The following is a 24,524-nucleotide window of genomic DNA, read 5'->3' on the forward strand; positions in this document are numbered from 1 at the left end:
CAAACAGGAACAGCAGGGTAACCTGAAACATGAGCCAGCCCATGGGCTGCCTTTACCAATACATAATGGAAAGTAATCTAAACTAATTATAATCTAACAAACTCTTTGTGTGCTATGCCTTGCCCTAGTATGAATATGGTTACAGAGGCTTGTTAATGTAAACACACTTTAAACGACCTGCTGTTTAATCATCAAGCTGATTTGAAATTCTGCCAGAAGACTTCTATGAAAAGCACAAGCTTCTCTGCAAATTTAGTCCATTTGATTTTCCAACAGGGTCTCTCAGTTACACTTGTGATCTTTTATTTGAAGAATCAATTAATGATCACTTTTCTTCCTATCTGCTATGAATCATTTCAAAGCACAGAAGTTCTTTGTGTATCATTCCAAAAGGGGACTGCGTTGTGTATTTTCAGACAGTGGTTCATCTGGAAAATTACTATTTAACTTTACATTTGAAACATAAGGTATATGCATTTGAAGTTTTTGCACCTTTAGATGAGGGTTACAAATGGAAATTTAAATTAGCTTCCATTAGTGTTCTGTCTGCTGCTTAAAGCAGCCAGCCTATACTTGAGATCTGCAGATGATGTCAGGATGAGAAATTGATGATAGAATCAATGTATCTTTGATGTAATCTTGTTTATTTGCAAAAAAGGTACACATCTAGTTTCTCTCAGTATATTAAGAACAAATAACAGAAAGCAATTACCGGTTTCAAAGCGGCAATTTCAGACAGCACTATATGCTACTGTGACCACTGCATTGGTATTACTTTACACTCAGCTTCTGTTCTGGGACAAAATAAATTGTTTCTCAGGTGGAGAAATATGGGCAGTGACTAGAGAATAGTTCACATCGGGGCCCTGCCCTTGCATGGGCACAACCTATGCAAGATCCCAGTTGTTCAGGCTTTATTATCCTGCAAAGGATGAGGCCTCATGACTTCACACACCCTTCCAACCCCTTGGGTCATAGCCTAATACCCACATTCCTGCCTCATCACCTTAAAAATACACATGACCAACAAGTTTTAAAACAGCCACCTCATTTCCATGCACCTTCGGCAAGATACAGTATAGACCTAGGAGGAGACTAGGAAATTCATCAAGATTTAAAACTGCTACTTTCATGCCTTTGACTTTGCTGACAGGAATACTCACCAGCTGTAGTAAGAAGAGACTACAGATGATCCACCAAAGGTTGTTTTCACATAAGATGACAAGATACGCTTATTCAGCTTCAAGAAATTGAAAAAGAACATGAGGACATGAGGGTGGTATTTAAATATTGTTTCCCTATCTATGCTGAGCTACAGATCTTTAGAATTGCTCCACAATTCTCTGGGCTGGGTCCAGATACCAGTTCTCTAACTTGGGCTCTTCTGGCACCAAGACAGCCCAAGAATGCAGGAGGACCTTGCTGCAGGCCACCAGTGCCAGCGTCTCCCATGCCCCTGTGGCAGCACTGGCCAGCTAACAGTGCACTGCACACAGCAGCCAAGGTGACGGGTATTGGCTGGAAAAAAAACTCCTGAAGTGAGAAAAATCTTCCTTTCCAGTCTTACTCAGGAGAAAAGAAAGTGGAACTCCCTAGGACAAAGTACAGTGACTTGTACTGCTTTGTTGGCAAGGCAGCAGCCACAGGTGCTTATTTTGATAAGAACATATGTCACCACCTAGGTTACACCCAGTCACGTCATGCACGGTCACAGGGCTGATGGAGTGCTCATTCCTACCAAGGAATTCCATCTGAAGGTAAGCAGGTAAGTGATGTTCTGCTACCTACGCACCATAAAAACAGAACCATGCTCCCAAAAAACGTGCCATGCTCCTGCTGTCAGGTCATTCAGGCTCCCTCCAGGATTACGCCATTCCTTTTGTGTTGACATGTCTGCCAGCAGGTGCTGTCACTGCACCCACTGCTGCTCACCAAGCAGTTCTCAGCGATGGTCACTAAAGAAATGATTGCGGCCCATGTGTTTACACAAAGTTAGTGTCCTTGAGGTGCGTGTGTCTCAGTAGGCTGTGTCTGGGGAACCTCCAGTGAACTGTACCTCTCTAAACTACCAAGAACAAACACCTCTGCCTCCACATATACCTGTAATGAAGAGATACTAAGTTTCATTGTTCCACTGCTTCCTTCAGCTCTTAGACCAACCATCTTAGAACAGCTCAAAAGGACCAACCATCATTTCCCTGACAAACTTCCTGGCTTAAGTAGTGCTATAGGGATAACCAGATTAATCTGTGGCAGGATCTCCAAGAATACCTCACTGCAACTTTCAGGAATAAGTATAGATAAATTGCTGTTAGCAACTGTGCTATGTGATAGCAAATGGTCTGCATTTGGACAGTTATTTTGTTTTGGAGCATCCACACTGCCCCTGTAATAAATGTTAATTTTCATCAAGGATACCTGGACAACTCTGTTCTGCAGCATCCATTCTAACTTGAAAGGCTCCAAGTCATGGAGAAACTATGGCTGCATTACTATGCTTTCATTAATGCATACCTGAACACTGTGGTATTATGTGTTGACCGTAGTTGTCATGATGATCTGGAAACGGCCCTCAATGGTCTGTTTGGTGCAGCCAGGGACCTGCAGACACATTTCCCCTCTATCTGCAAGAGCTTAGGGCATGTTTGATCAACACTCAGTAGAGCAGTACAATGAAAAGGACAATGAACAGTGCTATTAGTAATTAGACATATACTCTAAGGCTGACAATATCACAGTCCATTTGGAGAAGAGAGTGCTGCTTTGTCCCTAATGAAGATGCCCAAGTTCTAAACCCCACAGACATTACATACTTATTTGATAGACTGCATCACAGACCCAATAAATGATGAGTGATAATCTTTAACATCCCTGAACTTGTGAACAAGAACTTGTAGTATGAATGAGTTATAATTGTGAACAGTCAAAGCCCCTTGTGGTGGGCCTGAATGAAGATCTGTACATCATTCCTAACTCTTCTTCCCCTGCCTATACAGAGAAACTATGAAACTCTACAGCACATGAACCTTTGAGGACCTCAGCCGGGCAGTAATGTGGGTGATGGAAGACCTGGATGATGTGGCAGTTCAACCAAGCAAATGAGTGTTGCTACACTGACCTGATCGTCCAGTCATCTGCAGGAACCAGGAATTAACTAATTCTATAGGCAAATGGCAATCACGCTGACCATGGGAAGAGACATTCTGCAAGCGGTGTGTTGATGCTGCAGAGTACCAACAGTTGCCTTCACCATTTCTGAACTCAAAACAGTCATTCAAGACCAGTATATGATGTAATTGCCCTGGGCAACTGTCCTCATCCACCACAGCAACCCTTGGCAAAGCACGGAATGCTACACCACAGCCGTAGGCTACCACAGTGCCTTCTGCCTAGAAGAAAGGTAGGCTTGAACTGAAGCATTGTGTTCTGAAAAGGAAATTCCCAATTACCTTACACTTTTAAACTGAAGGAAAGGATACAGGCCCTTATTGAACTGTCCTGGGCAGCCTGACCCCACAGCATGTGGGTGTTTCTGATGCAGTCACTCTGTCATGGCACCCTTGGGGCATCACCGCTGGTGGCAGCAGCACTGTGGCTGTGCAGTGAATGCAATGGAGCAGCTCAGGAGATCTGCTCTGCTGTTGATCACAGCACAGGCCATGTGAAGAACTTCACATCTAAGTTCCTGGTGACAGATTAGACAGATTAGATCAGGTATCAGTTGACTACACTGTCTCACTCTGCAGCTATTCAGTGCCTTACACAATCATACACAGTGTTCCATGCAGTTACAGCGGGCATAGTGAACATCTCAAACTGCTGTGTTCATAAGCAGTTATCAGCAAAGAACTCAAGATGTTGAAAAAATGCAATTACCTTTCTAGCTCATAGAGTTAATCCTGAACTTTTACCACTTTTCTCTATGTTCCATGGGTAGAGTAAGATCTGTACACATATCACCCTCAAACCTTTTATCACCATTAAAACATTTTTTTAAAAGGCAGTTTGGTGTTAAAAGAGATGACTCATAATGCTGCAGCATCAGTTAGCTGGCTTGAAAGGGATGATAATGTCATAATTTTGATTTTCATTACCAAGAATAAGAAGGTAAGGGCTGAAAATGTTTTACACACCTATCACCTCATTTTATATTTTAAAGATATAAATAAACTACAGTCATTGGTATCTTGGTGTACTCTAATTCAAAAATTGAGCCTGTATTTTGTATAGAAGCAACACAAAACAAAAATTTAAGTTCTTACTATTATTATTTTCTTTTAGAGTTTTGTTCCCAGATATGGTAGAGGTAAATATGCATAAAACCTTACCACAGAGCTTACAGCTTAAGGACTCAAACCTATAGTACTTCTATGAATAAAAGCAAAAGAGATAAACAGATAATTAGTCCCATCGAGCTCAAGGACAGATGAAGTGCTTAAACATTTGCTGCATTGTACTTCACCTGCATACATGTTTGAATACAAGCCATATACTATATGCAGATCGAAGCAAAGAAAGATGTGACAGAAAAGTTAGCATAAAGACAGAAAAATATATAAGCAATACAACTGCTTTTTATAAGCACATGTATGAAACAAGCTAACCACCTTGATATAAAATAAGTTATAACTAGTATTGATGAACCATACAGTTCAGAAATAAGGTTTAGCTCTGTTTTTGTCTTCTTAGCAACCATTGATCCTTTTTCCTGGTTTCTGTATAGATGCCAGATAGGAAATGGTAATAATGTACCTTAAAATTCCATATCTCACATTTGGAATTTGATAGGACAAAGGGTAATATCTTCAAACTGGAAGAGGGTAGGGTTAGGTTAGATACTGAGACAAAATTCTTTCCTGAGAGGGTGGTGAAGCACCAACCCGGGCTGCCCATCTCTGGAAGTGCTCAAGGCTGGTTTGGAAGGGGCTTTGAGAAACCTGGTCTAGTGGAAAGTGTTCCTGCCCATGGTAGAGGGATTTGAACTAGATGATTTTCCAGGTCCCTTCCAAACCATTATATGATATTCCTATTTACAAAGCACTTTTTAAGAGTAACCATTTTTGTTCTTCGACTTTTTTTCACATAACTTATTATATATCCTAAGTCTGGGGAGTGTGCTAAGTTTTGGTTTATTTTGTTTTCAAATGAGAAAAGACTCTTGGCTCATTTGAGCATTAGCTTTTGATCTGACTGAATTTTCCTCCTTCTCTGAAATGGATTTTCAATTTACATTACATCATAGTGCCTGAACAGTTTCATGGTACAGTTAATATATACATGAAGTCCAAATAATTAAAAATATTATTAAAACAGTATTCTTCAGAAAATAGAATTAAAGCTGCATCTAGCCCAGTTTCCTGACATTGATAGTGATCAACAATGCATACCTAAGGAAGAGCTCAAAAGCAGAGAAAACATTCACAAAACCTAGCTGCTTTATCCTTCCAGCATTTCATGACCTCTGGTTCAGAAACTTTGGAGCTAAAGGACATTTCTTTGTTTGTAGAAGTTAACGTAAAGACTCATAGCCAAGTGGACTTTATCCCATATAACTGCATCTTGCAGCATATAATATGGATTTCACCAATTACTTTACTTGGAAAACTGTCTAGATGCAAATGCTAAGAATTTTGCATGGATTTCAAAGCTAATATATTTAAAAGTAACTAAACTGTCTTTATTTTAGAATGCAATCTACAAACACAGGCATTCCTTTAATCCTAATTCCATAAAAATATTTCCTCTTGAGACAAGCATCTTACATGAGTGTTCCAGCAATCTTCAGCAGTATCTCATCCCAAAGGATCAGACTACATGGTATATGCAGTGAAAAAAGACAAGACAAATTAAAAGCACTCAGCAGCTTGCATTAACGTGCTTCAAATCTAAATGTACAATTAAAATAGAGCATTCACATTTGAAAAACTAAACTCTGAAAAGCTGTGGGGTTTGTCTCCAAAAGACTAGTCAAATGTGTGGGATTTTGATTGTCGGGGAAAGGGAGTAATGAGTTCGGTTCAAACCTAGGCCTATTTAGGTAGCTTCTCTTTTAATACAATTAGTACAAAGACATATTTTTGGGACCACCTGGAAATTTGAAGATGGAGTATTTAGGAACAGTGTTTCTGGACAGAAAAAAAGTAAACCTACAGAATGGATAATTGTTCAGCTACTTGGAAATATAACAAAAAAAAAAAAATCCTATAAAGCAAGGTGTATTGTATGATATATTGCTATATCGTAAATACCAGGAAGTATTTTCAAAAATGTGCAAAGTTAGAAGAACATTATGATTTGAATACAGGATCAAGGTGTTTCTCATTACAAATTAAAAAGAGAGGATTTTAATCAGTTAAAAGTAAGATGAACAGACATCAGTTACTAGAAACTGCTGTGATTTCCAGTCAGACTGGTGGAGTAGTAGGAGACTGCTATTAAAAAAAAGTTACTACAACTAAAACACTTGAAGAGATGATGGTACCTAATGACTTTCAAACTCCATTCTCCACTGACAGATTTCCCTAATGGAAATTTCTTTTCTCTTCTCATAATACTTGTCTTTATAAATTAACTGACTTTGACATAGAAAGTTTGCTATACAAGGCTGATTTTGAATCTATTAAGCACTTCAAACTACAGATATATGAGATATACAATCATTGAGTCCATGGGAAAATTGGCAGAAGTAATGCAAGCTCACTGGAGCATTAGAAGACTATGAAACCATATATAAAAATAAGCAAATCTGTGTCTTTTGCATCAAACAATAAACATACTTCCCCCTCCTCCCCCCCTCTCTGTAGTGGAAAATTTAAAAAACAAGCATTCTGAGTAGATCCAGCTTCAGTTTGGATAAAATTACACAATATTTTCCACTCCTTTTGAAGACAGAAAATATTGTGATTTGTACTTGGTTTCAAAATCTGGGCAAGAAAAAAAGTATATATATATATGTATATAAATAATATATATGCATTCATTCCATGGTTCATCATATAAAGCAAACTGTTCTCAAGCAGTTATTTCAAGACTGAATAAATTTAACAGAATAAAAGTCCAAAATACGTATGTTATAGTTCAAAGAATAGAATGATCAGTATATGACTTTTCCATGGTTACTAAGTACACAAAAGAAAATACGTGAAACAAAGTGCATTAAGTGGGCATTGTTCAGGATATAATCCATGTATATTAAAAATAGCTAAGTATATTCACAGAAATGCATCTAATTTCAGTGACCTTGAGTTCATGAGCTGAAGTCAAGCATCTCAAATGTCTTTCTTAAAAATAAACAGGAATAGAGAGGATACCATGCTTATTGATGGCTGATTTTGTACCTTGATAGACACATATTTCTGATGGACAACCAATTTCTGACCTTTATAATCAGCTTCAGTGAAAAAGTCAAAGTTTTCCCAGTTTACAGCTGTCTTCTAAGGGCTTTCATCACAGCACATTAATAAGAAATTTTGGGGGGCATCTTTTTGTTCTGAGTCTGCATCTTGCTCAGCACAAAGTCTGTATCTTGGCCAGCTATAGCAAGGGCTCTTCAGTATTATTGCACTGTGATGTAATCTCTTACCTGCACTGAACACTTGGTAAAGCTGTATGTTTTCAACTAGAGATTGAAACTTCTGCTGAAAATAGCCTTGATACCACCTATAAAATAACATTCAGAATTAATTCATTAGATCTTTTTGTAATAAATCAGAATACATTTGTGGCCTCTTTGAAACAACTTGGGAATATTGGGGGTAACCTGACTGCTGGGATATTTATTGCATGAATATGTGGAGTTAACAGGTAGATGTAAGACAAGCAAATAATCAGAAAAGACAAGAGGTAAGTTTCTCCAAAGTAAATAGGTGAAGATTAGCAATGAACATTCTATAAACAGGGGATGGTGTGATTATTAATAAAATGGATAGGCAGACTTTCTTTAAATATTTTGGGTTTATGGTTATTCTAGACAAGGCTCTGGTTTAATAAGAGTATATGACTTCTGTATTAGTCATGTTTAAGAACCTCAACAGGAATAAAGTTCACAAGACTAAACAGAACAGCCAAATCAGTAAGGCCAAACCACATTAAATTGTAACCCAAAGCTTCAACTATGTAAGAGGATGCACTGTGAAGCTTCAACATAGAGGGGGAAAAGCAATAATAGGAAGAGAAAAGTGATAATGTGAGATGCTTAACGTCACCTTCAGCTGTGACAACAACATCCTTAACTCTGTAATTGAAGACAAATGGATGTTGCTGCTACCATAGCAGAGGCAGGGAGTGGGGGGTAAGGCTGCTCTCCTGGGGTGTGTGGGTGGTGTGAAGGCATTTACTTCTGCAGAGAAAGAGAGGCACTGGAAAGATTAGGCAGCTGTTGTCTTAGAGAAGGCATGATTATTTTTACATGGCATATCCAAAGTCAGAAAGAGTACATACAAGGCTACAGAAAACACAGGTTTGGTCTGTCTTGAGACGCAAGATTAAATAAGGGATTAACACTTGCTGTTCGCCAAAGCAGTGAGACTCTCATGATTTCCTCAGAAAACCTCTCTATCTCTTCCTTATATATCCATTAAAGGATAGTGTTCTGGGACTGCAGTGGGCTCCTGTCCAACCCCAAATGATTTATAATTCTGTTGTTTTGGTACTTGTTATCCAAAAGTAATTATTTTATCTTATGCGTAAACCAGACCATTACCTCCACTAATCACAGTTTTCTAAAGAAAAATACTGTCACACAGTGGAACAGTTTAACCAATTTGTTATCTAAAGAAGCAGGAAAATAACGGCAAGCATCTCGCAACTCACTCACTACTGCCAAAACCAAATTCTTGGACAGGAAGATACTATAAGACCACATCACATTATAGATACGTGTTTCTGTGCTAATGTGACAGACTAGAAAGATTACTGGCTCAAAACCTTCCATGTGTGTGCATAAGAGACAGGTCAGGCCTTTCCCTGGTGAGGTGGTGCCCTACCCCATACAACCCCCCAGGCCTGTATCCCTGCTCCGAAGTGACCAATCCCTGACACACCTGAGGCAATGCCCTACACCCACCCCAGGAGCTCCCAACCCAGCTCCTGAGTGGCCAAATAACCAGAAGTCCCACCTGGGGGAAGGGCCCAGGAAGACCAAGGGGTATTTAAGGCCAAACAGGAGCCATACATGCCTTGATCTACCTCCTCTTGGAATTTCTCTTAGTTGGACACTGTTGGAACCCAGGAGTTGGTAGCTATATTTGTTCTTTTTGGTATCTTTATTTTCTTTCTTCTTCTGATTCCCTCTTGTTAGAATTTTGAGTAACTTAAAATTGAATGGGCTTTGAGCTTGCTAAGTTAATACTTTGAGAAGTGGCTTATGTTGAGTGAATGCTGTTCTAAACCTTTTGCCAAAGTTCTTTGATTTTCTAAAGTTGTCAGTAAAGTTTTTTTTTGTTGATCTCTTGAGAATATCTTGTCAGTATTTCTCCTATGCATCTAACTCAAAGTACATGAACAACTGTAAGCCCTGTTAAGTCTCATCAAGCAAGTTGTTTGGGGCCTTACAACTGGTTTTGCCTGGGGTAGAATTAATTTTTCTTCACACCAACTGGTATGGGGCTGTGTTTTGGATTTGGCTGAACACAGTGATGATAATAGGGATACTTCTCTTATTGCTAAGCAGGGCTTGCAGACAGCCAAGGCCTTTTCTGCTTTCATACTGCTACACTGGCAAGAAAATTGGAGGGGCATGGGAGGAGATACAGCTAGGACAAGTGACCCAAACTGACCAAAGGGATGTTCCAAACCATGTGACACCATGTTCAGTATTTCAAGTGAGGAGGAGAAGGAGGAAGGGGGTGCACATTTGGAGTGATGGATTTCATCTTCCCAAGTCACCATTACCTGTGATGGGGCCCTGCTCTCCTGGAGATGGCTGAACACCTGCCTGCCCATGGGAAGAAGTAAATCAATTCCTTATTTTGCTTTGCTTGTGTGTGTGGCTTGTGCTTTCTCTATTGAACTGTCTTTATCTTAACCCATAAGCTTTCCAGCTTTTGCCCTTCCAATTCTGTCCCCAATCCTGCCAGTGGGGCAGTGAGTGAGCAGCTGGTTGGGGCTTGGCTGCTGACTGGGGTTAAAGCAAGACAGTTACTCAGAGAACAAGTGATTTAATCAAAGGCATACACTAACTTCTCTGCATATTACAAGTAATCTGTGGCATTTGCCTCATCTGACTTCCAGTTTGAAGATGCATCCCACTAGAGTTGCAGGAAGGTAACATTGAGTCAAATGGGAAGCAAATAATTTATGACAGTAAATCTGTAATCAGTGTTGGGTTTGGAATAAAATCCTTGAATGCAAAAGTGTTCTTTTAAAAATGGAGAGAGATGTGTTACTAATATAAATCTTTATTAAATCTTGAAAGTGCTGGGGGGTGAGGGGGTTGAAATACCTCAAAGTTAATGGAGTTATTTACAATGTCAATAATCTATATTGCTGTCATGTTCCCCATCAATACATTAAGAAGCAGTCACAACAGCAAAGTAAGCTTGAATGTGACATGTTGTAAGAAGGATGCCAAACCTCACTCTTAGCCAGGCGTAATAAAAGTTGCCAGTTAAAGGAAAATTGCTTAATGGGGCACTTATTTGCATGGAAGTCTAACACTTCACAGAAAATGCAAATCCTGAGGAATTTACAAGAAGAGTGTACAATGTCTTCTGACCAATTGGAGTTTGACATTCTCTTCAAAGACTGTCACAGCAAACACTCTACATTAGAAAAGAAAAAAGATGTATTAAAACTGAGTGTTCTAACATTTAAATAATCTAGGCTTCCCCCAGAAGTCCTCTCTACCTAAGAAAAATGAAAGAAATGAGGCTGTGCATGGATTACTGAAAGCTCAAAAAACTCCAAGTGCATGGTGCATAACCTCTACAGCAGATTACCTACAGCAAATATTTTAATTGATTTTTTTGAGGTGGTGAAGCTACTGCTTCATATTCTGGGTTTGCCTATGAAATAAGGACAGATGAAGCAAAACCATGGAGGAAATAAAAGGTAACAATTCTTCACTCTCTTTTGTAACTAAATCATTATGGGCCATCAGATGAAACTAGCAAATGGCAAAGTCAATCCAAACAAATAGAGGCCTTTATCCAAGGACTACAGTGTTATACCACAGACTGTCATGACACTACACAGCTGCTCCTGGCCAGCACTGGAGACAGCAATGCTGAGCTAGAGATACCCTAGTTCACATCCTGTATCTAAATAAATCAGTATGGGATTAAAAATTTAAGAAAAACAGTTATGAAATCATAGAATTGCTCCAATACCAGTTACCTGTTAGCTCTAGTCACAAGTCATACAATTTACAGTGCCAGTGTCAATTATGCAGGTGAAGTTAAAAATCCTCATCTTTTGGATGTATTGAAAATTTGTAATCTGCTATTATAGCCTTTGCTACTTGATTTTTCACAATAGTATTTTATATCTAGGCCACGTTCACGGAAACCTATTTATCCACTGGTTCTCTAACACATTTTAATTTATTTTTATTCCTTAAAACTAAGCATAATCCTTCAAACCTTTCATCAAAACATTTTCCTGGTCCTTTTAAAGCTGTTTTTAGTTGTAATGCTGCTTATATTAAATTATATTGTATTATATTATAAAAATATAATAATACTCTATGTTGAGAGGTGCCTTCCAGCCACCTGATATAGTAGTTGAAACTATTGGGAGTTTTCCTACTTTTTCTGAGGAGCTCCAAGTCCTTTTCAAACTCCAGGAGATATACCAACTGAGTTTGAAACATCATATTCTATTAATTTATCCATTTGCTTCCAGATTTTCTCTTCTTCCACTTCAATTCATGGAGACATCTTATCTTTATAAATTTAAAAGAGTAGGTTCAAAATCAATAATCATACAACTTTTCTCCAGATAAAGGAAAAGGAACCTCTGTAATACTGTTCACTTCATTAAATCTCTTTTTGCTCTGTGGTAATTTAACAGATGCAGTATCTTTAAATATATCATTAGAAGAAAAGTTATGGAAATGAATTTATTATTTTTTAGTAACAGTTTTCAAAAATTCCTTTCCCCTTCATTTTATGTGGCACTTCTTTTTACTTATCTCTTTTTCTGCAGGCTCTCTTTAAGAACTACAATGCAGAACTTTAAGGTCTGCCATTTAAACACTTTTTTTCTCATGTTTATGCTTCCTTCTCTGGAGCAGGAAAGCAGAACCATAACTTCTGCAACTATCAGAATGTATTCACAATCTTCATGATGAGTTAAAAGTTTTAATTTCATCATCACTAGCTTTCAGATCACCTTGATTAACTTCTCCTTTCTAAAGTCCCCTTCTCCAAAATTTTCAAAATAGTGAGAATTTACATGCAGGTCTTGAAAAGGACTGGAAGTTTACTCAGTCAGTATTACTGAGGTTTAACGACAACATTATGTATAACACTCCTGTGTTCCCTCCAACAAATATGAAAAAAAATTCAAACTATTGTGAGTGAGGATTACGATTCAAAAGTCAATTCTTTTTATTAAACAGAAATTCCATTTCTGCCTAGCTTAAGCAGCTTTACCAGTTCAAAAAGTAAAATAACCCCCTATTTCTGTTTTAATGGCTAGTGCTTTCTCTCCCCTCTAGACAGCATTCACTCATTTTCCTTTTCCTCATCAGAAACTGAGAAACCTGACAATTTTTTTTTCTCTTCTATAACCATGTAGACTTTTAGCAATTAAACTTTGTAAAGTGCTGCCTGTAATAATAGTAGCTGCAACTGTACAGAGACTGAAGAAAAAGATAAACAAATGACTTTTCAGTGAAGAAAGTAATACTAACTGAAACAGGACCCTAGAAACAGTAACAAATGCACTCTTTCAAGAAACGATCCACTTCCTGACAGAGTTGTACCACTTCCGTTACGAGAATTATTAGACTTGGATGCTTAGCATAACTTCTCCTTTCATGGTAAAACATTAAGTGGTTTTAGAGAGATAAAACTGTTGCCCAGAGCAGTTTCATAAAAAATACTTTAAACAGCAAATATACCTACCCAGTCTACTTATCTGACAGCTATCAAGCACAGAATGTTCAATTAAAGATTCAGATTAAACCAAAGATAAAAATCAGAGAATATATGCAAACTAAAAACTAGAACTAATACTGTACTAAAATCTCACACAAAAGCTGTTTCATGTCGTGTTTGTCTTTCACAGTGAGTACTTCCCTAAATTAATTTTGTGGTTTCCAAAATTTGATCCTTTTTTCCCCCTGCTGTGCAAATGCTCTGCATGGAGTGATTAAGGGGAACATTTTGTATCATCTGGCTTTCCAAAATTTGTCCTTTTAACACCTATTTCTGTAACAATTCAATGACCATAAGAAAGCACCAGACACCTCCAACTTTCACCTCATAGAAACTACAATTTCCATAAGCAGCTCCCCTTCAGAAAGAAAGTAAACCAAATACCTCAAAACTGTGAGGCCCTGGCACCCTGGAAGTACGCAGCTATAGCACTCATGTTCTTCTTTTTCTCTCTCATTTCCTTTCAGAAGTCTGTACACTGAGCATTTCAATTTCACCTCAGGCCTCAAACCAGCTTGGCACACCACCTCTTTTAGAACCAAACCGAAAATGCTGTGACATTTGTTCTTTAATGAAGTTCAATAATATCTTTCTATGTGGGAATTTTCCACAGCAATTTTTTCCTCTGTCTTTTCACAATTAGGAATGGCAAGTAAATATACATATTTTTGAACAGTTGTGTTGCGGGGTAGAGAAGGGACATCTATCTTTAGAATGGTGTTACTCCATAGTCCCAAACTTGCAACACATGCTCAGCCCAAACACTGACCTGGTGGCTGACTGACCCATTGGGTTGCTCTTATCGTGCAGATGAATATGAAAATGCTACTATAAAAAAAACCCCCAAAAACGATGCATTTACACTATGGAGCAAGAGCGGCTCTGCACTGCCCTGTAGCTTTTAATCATTGAAACATCAAATATTTTTCTTTTTAATGCCAGAGAGGTAACTTATTGAATACATATTATACAAATACTAGGTTTTTTCAGTGTTGCAGCACACACACACAAATGTATTTAAATGCAAGTAACACTTTCGGTCAGTTAAATTGCACTTCTAAAAGCACAGTTTACATACCAAGGGTGGTTTTACTTCTTCAAACTATAAAGAAATTGCTTGCAGATCAGTCTGTACTCCCTCTGGGTCTACAGCCTATCACTGTTCCTGTACTTTCTCATGCTGCTTTAGCTGCAGCGAGCCACATTTCCTCCCTCATCTGACTCTGTGACTGTCTGTGTTAGTGATTTAAATGGGACAAAGGCACAATCTGAGTGCTGGTACATGACTATCGGTACTTCTGACTGCCGGCATGCAGGAGTTGGGTCCCTGACTAGTATTCTTCCAAGCAATGTCTTTGTACAAGTTGGAGGCTAGCATAGCTCAGTAATGGTAGGCAGTCCCTACAAATCCAGGAGGCAATTCAAGAAAAGCCACTGTTTTGAAGGGGAAAGAATTTAGCTGCACCATGCTATGTCATGCCACTTCCCGGACACCTACAAAATGAATCCTAATCAGTTTTATTTTCTGGTACAGATCTAGCCTGTATATTTCCACCTATCTGTAATTCCTATCTACCATTTAGGTTGACAGAACTCTGGCCTTTTACAGTCACCCACAAAGCCATGTGATACTGCTTCTGAGACAAGTGTGATGGAGGCAATGCAACCAGCCCACTACACCTGGACCATTCCACTGAAAGTAGATCTACTCTTATGTCAAGAACACGACCAAGTCTAGCCCTCCACTGCTCCCAAAAGTTCAGCTGAAAGGAAAACTTGAGCATACTCTTGTATTCATGGACTACTGACAGAAGATTTAGGATTTCACTGGAAATATAGCTCTTTTCTCTGTCAAAAGGTGGGATTCTTTCCAAGCATTCAGTAAGGCTGTTTTGCTGTTTCTGGATTTGACACAAGAATCCCACTGCAAAAACATTTTAATACCAGAGAAAGTGTTATGCAAAAAATCTTAACTTTTTTTAATGGAAAAACCATGTTGCAAGTACATCAGGGCATCCCTCAATGACAATAAAGAACTTTCAGTTCATGTAGTAGTACTTTGCAAGCCCAATCACATCTTAAACTGAAGTATACACAGTAATCACTGTATCTTGTTATATGCATAGTCAGCATGAATCAGTATTCTTGGTTTGGTATTTTAGGGTTACTGCCTCATTTTTTAAAGCTGTTTTAGCTGAAATTTGGAAGGAGAAATTTTCAGCCTGAGGCAAATAAGCAGATACAGTCTGTCAAGCTATGAACATCTGAAACCAAGACTATTAACAACTACTGGATTCAATGCCAATACCCCTCACACTGAGTGCTAGTAAATGGAGTCAGATTTCAGCTTCTCTTTTCTGAGGCTGCCAGGGACAGTTAGTCCAACTGTAGGCTGTTGGATGAAATATAGTACTAGTCCCTTTAAAATCTAGTATCTGGGACATGGAATAATCAGAAGTAGCTGTTACGCCTTGTAATGATGAAGTAAATCTCACAGTCCCCACTAACTCTACAGGGGAGCCATTAGTTACAAAGATGCAAAAACTTAATTAATTAGTGTAATATTCCCATTTTCCCTTCTGTAGTTTAATATTATACTGATATAGTATTTACTTTCTCTGCAATAGTGAAGCTTCTAGAACCAAGTGACAAAAGGGAATCAATCATTTTCCAGTTTGAAAACATCTCCTGTGATCAGACTTTCTATATTTATAGTCTTGATATAATACTGTTGGAAAGGCAGTAACTGTATGGACATTTTAGGTGGAGTTATGTGTGTACCATATGCTACAGGGAGATACCTCCACAGAACAGCTGCAGTGCTTGCTGGGGAACACCTTCAAAAGTTTTACCAAAAATACTATGAAACCTTTAGGTAGTATTTTTAATTTCTGGGATGACAACCAATTGCAAAGGCACCCTAAACCTGATGTTTGGTATATAAACAATTATGAAGTAGAAAGCTCTCACCAACTTTAAATAGTCCAACTCAATCTCTCCACAAGAAACTGTAGAAATATATACATGTACATGCATTTTTAACATATATATATACAAACACACTTAACATTTAATACTGGAATGTGAATAAAGGATTAACATAAGACATTTTATTTCATTGATCTTCGATGTAACTGAATTAAGACTGTGTGAACACTGCTGCTGAGACACGGCATTGTGAATTAGCTTGTGTGTAAGGATAGAAGCGGTGGCATTCAAGAGCAACAAGTCAGAAATTACTGTAAATAAGAAACGGAGAGAAAAGTCATTTGTTTTATCTGTCTCAAGGAAATGAGGGCAGCTTTAGAAGCACCAGATTGCCTCCAAAACATAACAGACTGAGAGGCTTAACTGACGTGAACAGATACGACGTGTTTTGAACCTTATCTCCCTCAACAATGCAGTCAAAGCCCGCTGCGAGGACAGTGTCTCCCTCGCAGCTGAAGGGACCAGATGAACGCGCCCCAGGCAGGGCAAGGTGAACCGGTGGGATGTACCCACCCAGCAACTTCGCCCACTCCCACCTTACGACAAGCAAGCCCCTGTCAGGCACCTCCTGAGCTGCCATAACCCACCAAGCCGTGCGCTTTTCTACCGATCACCAAGGTTGGTTGAACTTCTAGTACATGCCGTCTCTTCGACCTCCCAAGAGGCGGCTCCGCTCGCCGCCTGCACCCCAGCCCAAGCCACGGCCCCGGCCAAGGGCGAAGGCGGGATCAGGCGTGACCCGGGCCCCTGCGCGCACCGGGGGCCCGGCCACCCGCGCCCCCGTGTTGTGGTGCCCCAGAGCTCGGTGCCCCGAGCGCGAGGCGCACGGCCGCGGGCGGCAGGCGGACATACCGATGTGCCGCAAGCTCTCCAGCCCGGCCGCGCCGCCGCTGCGAGTCCGCACGCGCCGCCCGCGCGGGGAGGCGGGGGCTCAGCGGGCGGGCGGCCGGGGCCTTGCAGGAATCCCTCCCACCCTCGGCTGCGCCTCGCTGCTCCCTGCCCCGCCGCATCCCCCCGCGGGGATACCCCGCTTCCCATCCCGCTGCCGCATCCCCCTCGCCACGCTGTAGCCCAGCTTCCCCCTCCCCCCCCCCCCGCCGCCACTGCGAGTGGGTCAGCCCACGGCGGCTCCCCCCTTCGGGGACGGTGGAACCAGCCCGTAACGCGAGGAAGGGCGCCATGGCCGCTCCCTCACGTGATTGCCAGCTCCAGTGGTCAATCAGCGCCTTCCCTTCCCTCTCGGCAGCCCAGCGCCCGCCCTCCCGCGGGGGTCGGGGGGCAGCGGGAGAGGCGGGCGGGAATGTTTACAAACAACACCAAGGAGTAGAGGGGCCGGGGGGAAGACGGGGGGCGGAGCTGGCGGTTGGCGCAGCCGCCGAGCCAATGGGGGCACGCGGCGCTCGGCGGAAGGGCGGGGGCGGCGCGCGGGGAACGTTCTCTGCCCGACGGCCGCCGGGGTTCGCGGGCGCGCGCGGCCAATGAGCGCCCGGCCCGGGGAGGGAGGGGGCGCGAGCGCTTGAGTAGGAGCCGCTCCCCGCGGCGTCCCCACCTCCGCCCCCCGTGTCGTTCAGCCTATCCCGGCCGAGCTCGGCTCCCCTCGGGTCCACTCGGCTCCCCTCGGGTCCACTCGGCTCGGCGGGGCTCGGCTGCGCTCCCCGCTGTCGGGCGGGGAGGGCGGCCGGAGCCCGGGGGAGGGGAGCCGCAAGGACATGGGCTGGCTCTGAGCGCCGGGGGAGGGAAGCCGTCGTGCTTGTGCCTCCCTAGATTTTAATAACTGTTTGTTGTTGGGTGGTGTAGGTTTGGGGTTTTTTTCGCCCCCGTTTTCCCCAAGGCGGAGGGGAGAGCGGCAGCCCCCAGCGCGCCTGCATGGCTCCTCTTCCCCGGAGCGCCCCTGGGAAATAGAACCCGTCTCGGGCCAGGTGACATCTTCCCGCCGCCGCGCTCACACTCACGGGGAGCGGCAGGGGCGGGGGAGCCGCCCGTGAGGACATGGAGGGACCCTCGGGGGAAGCGGAGCTGCCGCTCCTCACGGTGAAGCACGAGCTGAGGAACGGTGAGCGGGCGGGCCCGGGGGTCGTGCGGGGGCGGAGGGGCCCGGTGGGGCCGGGCTGGGGAAAACACTGCTGAGCAGGGAGCTCCGAGAGAGTTGGTTGGGAGCAGTAGGGAAATCTCAGTGTGGGGAAAAAAGAGGATGAGCTGGAAGGTAAGGGCAGGAGCGTGTACGATGGGGGCGGGGAGGGGGCCTTCTCTTATTTCTGAAAAAAGTATTTCACTTCGAGTTCTGCTCTATGCCTGACTCCCCTGTCCCACTTCCCGGTGGTATTTGACGCTTTTGAAGGAGATAAAGGGTAGCCAGGCTCTCTTTTAAACATTTTTTTTTTTTAAATTGTGTGTTTGACTGACTTCTGTGGCTATGTTGGGGGGGGGGGGGGGCGGTTTGTTCCAATCCTCAATGAAGTCGTTTTATATGACAGCTTTTCTCTGACCTCGGTGAAATGCCGGAATTGTAGGGAGGGGAATGTGCCAACACGTAACCGCAGAGTTATCTGGCTTTTCAGTCTGTGAATCTTTTTGTAGCTCGGTAGTTACTTGACGACCCTCTGGAGAAGTAGTTCAACATGTGAAATATATATGACCTTTAAAGATGTAGCAGAAATGCTCTGTTGTAGGTTGTTGTGTTGGGGAAGAGCTTTATTTCTTTTTAAAAGGGATTCTCTGCTTCTCAGAAGTTTCTAGGCAACTTGAACACTGCAGTAAATCTAAATTTTAATCTTAATTTAGAAGTGCGTGTAAAACATAATCAGAATGTATATTCTCTGTATTGATTAACAATGAAGGTGCTGTTAACCCATGTGCTTCATTCCTTTTCTGTCATCATCTTTTTCTCCATGGTGAAGTAAGAGTAAGCATATGATGCTGTTCACTGCAAAAGTTTGAGAGAGCTGCCCGCCGGGTTAATGTAGTTGACATTCTCGAATGGGCCGATGTGAAAAGCGGGTGGTGGTGCTGGATCTCCTCGGTCTCGTTCTGCCTCCTGCCCCACTGTCCCTCGGTCTTGGGGTCGGGGGAGTAGCCCCAGAGGAATACAGCTATCACTGCTCCTTGGCGGGGGGGGGGAGGGGGGGATGGGAGGAGGAGGGGAGGAGGAGAGAAGGGAAAAAAAAAAAAAAAAAAAAAGGCGGTCTCTTGATAGCTACAGAAACCGAAGGGACTGTAGTTTCCTTCTTTCAAGAAGAAGTAAAAGAGCTGCTGGAAAACATAGTTGTCTCGCTAGGTGTTGCTACATTTAAGTGTGGAAGAGGAAAAGGTAAGGGGAAAGGAAGTGGAACATTTATTCAATATATTTACATAGCTATGTCTAGATTTCTTTTGTAAAGGTTGAGAACATGTATGCCTGAGGGATCGTTATTTAAAGGTAGTTTGAGGAATAAACACATTTGTATAAACTAGACAAAGAACTGTCTAATGTAGTGTAATAAGCAACTTTGATTTTAATCCTGATCATAAAGCTTTATGAAGTACCAATTCTCACTTTTATTTTAAAAAGTCTCAACCCCGTTTGTCTTTTTAAGCTTCTGAAATTCAGTTTAGTAGGAATAAGTTGCTTCTCCCCTCCTTGTTCTGTTCTCTGTATTCAGTGTTTAGAAAACTCTGCTTTCTGAAAAATGCTTTCTAACAATGACTTGTCTATTTCTGGAGCACTAGGGTGGAGGAGGGAGCTGTTCTGTCATGTACTCCTGGGAGACTCCTACTCCTGAAGGTGTCAATAGTGTCATCACTATGCAAGACGTATGGAAATACTGTTTCAGAACTTGTCTCTATACAATCCACAGAGATACAATAATTTGAGGAGAAAAGTTTCAGTCAGCTTCTGTTGATACAGAAATGTATAAATCTATAGGATACTTGGCAAGTTTAAAGGTGTTTTCTGTGCTGGGTCTGGTATGTGGATGCTTAGCTGCTGGCTAGGGTTAACTCACCACAGCTTTAAAGCATGCAGAATGATTATTTAATTTTGCTTCATTTTAGGGAAGAGGGTGAGAGGACATGCAAGAACTAGAATTTGGAGCCAGCAGATCTTTGTCATTCCTAAATATGTTCTATATAATGAATATCCTTTAATGTGTAATTTGTTTAGATTCTGGTGTTCCCCTCATCTGTGTTTTTTCTTTGATGGTGCTAGCTCTGTGACTAATTGAATCGTTTAGAGTTACATAGAGAAAGTAGCTGTCAGTTGACAGATGAGAAAGAGGTCGGTCTCCCCAGTGCTTTGAAAGAATTTACTATTGTCATAGAAATAGAGAGTTCTTTGAGAAGGGTATATCTTATTTTCATGTTGTGGAAGCTGCTACTTGAACCGATGGTAAAAAACTCACTAATTCAAATCAACTGAATGCAGGTAAACAGTTTGCATTTGGAATTACTTGGTCTTGGGATTGCTCTAAAAGTATTAAATGAGTTAAGGACAGGCATTGATTATGGTCAAGTGAGTAAGTGAACATACTTTAGAATTTGAATTTAAGATTAAATGAATATCTTAAAGAATGAAACAGATGATTGTTGTTACCTCCAAGCAAGTATGGAGGCATATGAAAATGTGTTAAGTTTGAGCATATGCAGTGCTGTTTCTACATAGACCAGCTGATAGTTAACCCTATCATACCATGGTTTGACTTCTTTTAAACCTTGACTTTGAAATTACAGTGCTGGCTTTGGTACATAGGGTCAGGTTTAATTTTAGCTTTATATCTCATAGTGTTAGAGGCCTGAAATTCCTCTGTTGCATGACCAAAAAGTAATTGCTGGAAAAACATCACTTGATAGGCATGTAGATTGGGTCTGTGATAGGGAAGTAACACTTGAGTGCCTCTGTGTGATACCATGTGATATGCTGTGTTACAAATAATGGGCACTGCTCTGTCTGTTTGTGTTGTGTGTATATGTGTGTGTGTGTGTATATATATGTGATGTTTTGCAGATTAGACAGAGCAGTGACTTTTAGGACACATTTCATTTAATAATGATATTCTCCCAATATATTTACCAAGTTTTTTTTCTTTTCCTAACACCAAACCATTTTTGTTCTTGATAGAAGCCTCACAGTTTAGCCACTTCAGAATAGTTACTGTCTTTCTTGTCTCACTTTGGGAAGGAAAATGAGGTTTTGGGGAAAGTGGAATCTCTTTTCAGGAAGTAAAAGCAAAAATGTACCAAAGTTGAAATAGTAGGAAGTGGTGACTGTCTCTGATTCTCACTGAAGCTGTCCAGTGAAAATAATAAGAAAACAAAATTTTATTTAGCATCTATTTCTGGAATCTTGTAAGGGGAAAGGTTTTATTTTTTGAAGGGTAACTTTCAGAGTTAATGCAACTTCTAATCTTTTTGCAGACCTTAGGAATTACATATTATTTACACTGAAAAAAGAACATTGTTGCATCTTAACATTTCTGTTGCTTGGTAATGCTGCAGAACTGAACAATGGCAAACGGAAAGCCTATCAGAGGAAACGTTTTACATGATAGAGAAGGGTATGGAAAGAGAAGAAAAGTCTTGTGATGTCAGAAGATAAGAAGGAGACAGAACAGTTAAGAGTGAGATTTCCTCCCCATCTCCTCTTGGCTTTTGTCATAACTCTTGTTTTTAGAAAAAAGGATCAAAGGATCCTATACCTTAAGTGGGTATGAGTGATTTTGTAGGAGGTTGCCCATCTTGTGGCATGCATGTGCACTCCCTGCTTTGCCCAGGGAGAGGCAGAGATTGCCAAAACCAGGATCTTGAAGGGAACTTGTGAGGCATTCCATGAATATATGGGCAATGGGCTCTATATACATTGTTTGCTTTGCTTTACAGTGTTGTTCTTTTCCTTTTAGCAAGTCTGTTTTGAAGAGGATACTGGATTTGTTTTAATGTTTTCACAAGCTTTGGGCTAAAGAATTTGTGTTAGTTTGCAGCTTGCCTGACTGTTAAGTGCATGGGAAAAGACATGTATAGCCCAGAAGGTAGTGTAGCAACGGACTGCAGAAGAATTTGGAACTTCCCCTTGAGTCAAACTTATAATTCAGTATGAAACTATAAAAGGCTTCAGAAAATAAATACACGGATTATCTAAAGGGTTTCATAATGCAAATTCTTAGTTACACCTTCTTGAATGGGAACTTAAATTAGAATGGATTTATTTGTAAACTGGAAGGTTCATGTTACATTCTAGGGAATTGTGAAAATTCCTGTGACTAAAAAACATGATGAATCATGCACTGAATAGCGAGTTCAGCCTTCACTATGGAGGTACATCTGGCACCTATATTTTATTTTTTCTATTTTTAAAAGGAAACTTTATGAAACTTTAAAGATACTTTTAAAGTTACTTTTTCTGTAAGGCAGGTTTTTAAAAACTTATTTACTAATTTTGTGTATTGTTTAAGGATCAGGAGGTACTAATAGACTATTTCAAAGCTTGGATTGCTTTTGCTTCTACTTTTCTCTTTTGAGCACTAAAAAATACATATTCTTGGATTGTGGGAACTATAAAGAGTATTTTAAGTTTATTAATCATTTTAAATACCGCTTAAATCTGTGGATTTTACTCCTTACGCAATCAATATTTTCTAAAAGTACTTTGTCGTCTAGGAATTTATTGTTATTTTTTTTCTTGTAGCTTTGATTATGAAGAGGGATGGCTATTGATCTTTCCTGAGTTGTGTTTGTGGCTTTTTGTTTGTTTTTGTTGGGTGGGATTTTTGTTTGTTTGTTTTCCTTCCTCCAGGCTTTGGAATCTAACAAACCTGGCTAAAATTATCTATAAAAGGGTCTGGTACAACTGATCATTTTGCTGTCATTGTTTCAGTGATGTTCTATAAAATGTCTAATACAAATGAGGACTAGAAGTTGCAGTCTTCATTGTCAGCCTGTTTATTAGCTTTGATCCAATGTCTAATAGATGTGATGGTTTAAAATCTCAGGCTTGATTCCACAAAGGAATTAGGAGTCTTACATGCTGTGTTAATACATTTTAGGATTTTATTCAGAAGGCAGTTCAAAGAGCACTTGCCAGAATTCCTTAATCATATGACAAAGCCTGGGTATCTGAGGATGTGTTTTCCCAATATATTTTCCACATAAATATTTCTGTTATATCCCCATCATTGTGTAATTTGGTATCTTATGGTAAACATGCTCTCTGTCTCCTCCCCCCATAGAATTCCAATGATGAGGTGCAAATTCTACTAAGATTTCTTTGCTTCTGACTCAGTCCATAGATAGGCAGATGACCTGGTTTGTGAAAGACTCACGTTACATGCAGTCAGTTTATTTGGGTTTGTGTTTTGTTTTGAGATCTATTGTGACTGTTTCCTCTTCTCATTTTTCTTGACATCTGTAAATATTTTATGCTGGCTTGGACAGATGCTTATAAAAGCTTTACTTGGGAGAGGATAATTCTTAAGTTTTCTGATTAATGTCTGCATAAACAAATATGTAAATACCTTCCATCACCATGTAAGTTGTCAGTTGCTCTTCTTTGTTGATAAATTAATCTGTATTCTGTTACTCTTGATGCTGTGTCCGAGGTGCCTATGACTCATTTTTTATAAGGTGTTTTCATTCCTTACTAATGATAGAGAAAACCGAAGTTGATTCATATCTTATAGTTAGATAAAATTTTTTGTTTGAAAAGATATGCACAATCCTTAGATATCTGATTGTTTCAACTCGTTTCTGCATTAGATTATGGCAATTTTTTTCATTAGAATCTTGTCTAATTACATTTTGCTAGGGGGTTTTTTTTGTGGGTTTGGTGGTTTTTTTTTTTTTGTTTGTTTGTTTTGTTTGTTTGTTTGGGGTTTTTTTGGGGTTTTTTGTTTTTTTGTTTTTTTTTTTTTTTTTTTTTTTGCAATTGTATGATGTGTTGCTACCCATTAAGTTTGTAGCTGACCATGGAGGTGCCTCTGGACCTCATAGTGATTCAGCTTGCAGTAATGATAAACCTCATGGCAAAGTCACCTCTGTAAGAGGAAAAGATGCTGCTGCATGCAAATGGATCTTAACATGGAGCATTTTCCAGTTCAGACTACTGTGAGTCTGCATCATTAATCTCAGATGCCTGGACTTTTATATTTATTTCAGCTTCCTGTATGCAAATGATAACTTTGGTGGGATAATCTTCTATCTTCTATTTTCATGATGGTAATGACAGTTTCTTATCATGTTTTCCACAGCATTTTATGCTTCTGAATTTCCACATACTGTATTCCATACAATATATGTGTATGCTGTATACATACATGTATACATGTATGTATACATACTGTATTAGCTAGTACTTTAGAGGTCTTTGTCATCTTTGCCTGTGTGAAGTTTGGTTTCCAAGCCTTCTAGAATGGAATCAGCAGCTTTGTGAGAGCTTGAATTTTTTCCACGTTTTTTTTCAAATTTTACAAT

General features: G+C 40.4%; 2 protein-coding genes across 18 annotated transcripts in view; one reads left to right on the plus strand and one right to left on the minus strand.

The window, feature by feature from the left end:
- Positions 1-17,386, minus strand: part of DGLUCY (D-glutamate cyclase) — a 48,995-nt gene extending 31,609 nt beyond the window's left edge. For 6 of the 15 annotated variants that reach the window (XR_004240681.1, XM_032111485.1, XM_032111488.1 and 3 more), the window contains exons 1-5: positions 16,941-17,023; positions 7,583-7,659; positions 5,763-5,810; positions 3,480-3,685; positions 2,515-2,624 (exon numbers count right to left, since the gene is read on the minus strand). The gene's annotated coding sequence lies outside the window, so the exon portion shown is untranslated. Of the gene's footprint in view, positions 1-2,514; positions 2,625-3,449; positions 3,686-4,328; positions 4,369-5,762; positions 5,811-7,582; positions 7,660-16,940; positions 17,024-17,283 lie in introns of those variants that run through there. The other 9 variants (XM_032111477.1, XM_032111480.1, XM_032111475.1 and 6 more) reach the window with 9 other exon arrangements.
- A 164-nt stretch (positions 17,387-17,550) lies between these two features.
- Positions 17,551-24,524, plus strand: part of RPS6KA5 (ribosomal protein S6 kinase A5) — a 75,191-nt gene continuing 68,217 nt past the window's right edge. Inside the window, exon 1 of one of the 3 annotated variants that reach the window (XM_032111368.1) lies at positions 17,551-18,141. In XM_032111368.1, coding sequence (XP_031967259.1) covers positions 18,078-18,141 — 64 coding nt within the window. In that variant the 5' untranslated portion in view covers positions 17,551-18,077. Of the gene's footprint in view, positions 18,142-18,272; positions 18,292-19,316; positions 19,396-24,524 lie in introns of those variants that run through there. The other 2 variants (XM_032111369.1, XM_032111372.1) reach the window with 2 other exon arrangements.

The sequence above is a fragment of the Corvus moneduloides genome, chromosome 6, assembly GCF_009650955.1.
Source record: "Corvus moneduloides isolate bCorMon1 chromosome 6, bCorMon1.pri, whole genome shotgun sequence".
Taxonomy (NCBI): Eukaryota; Metazoa; Chordata; class Aves; order Passeriformes; family Corvidae; genus Corvus; species Corvus moneduloides.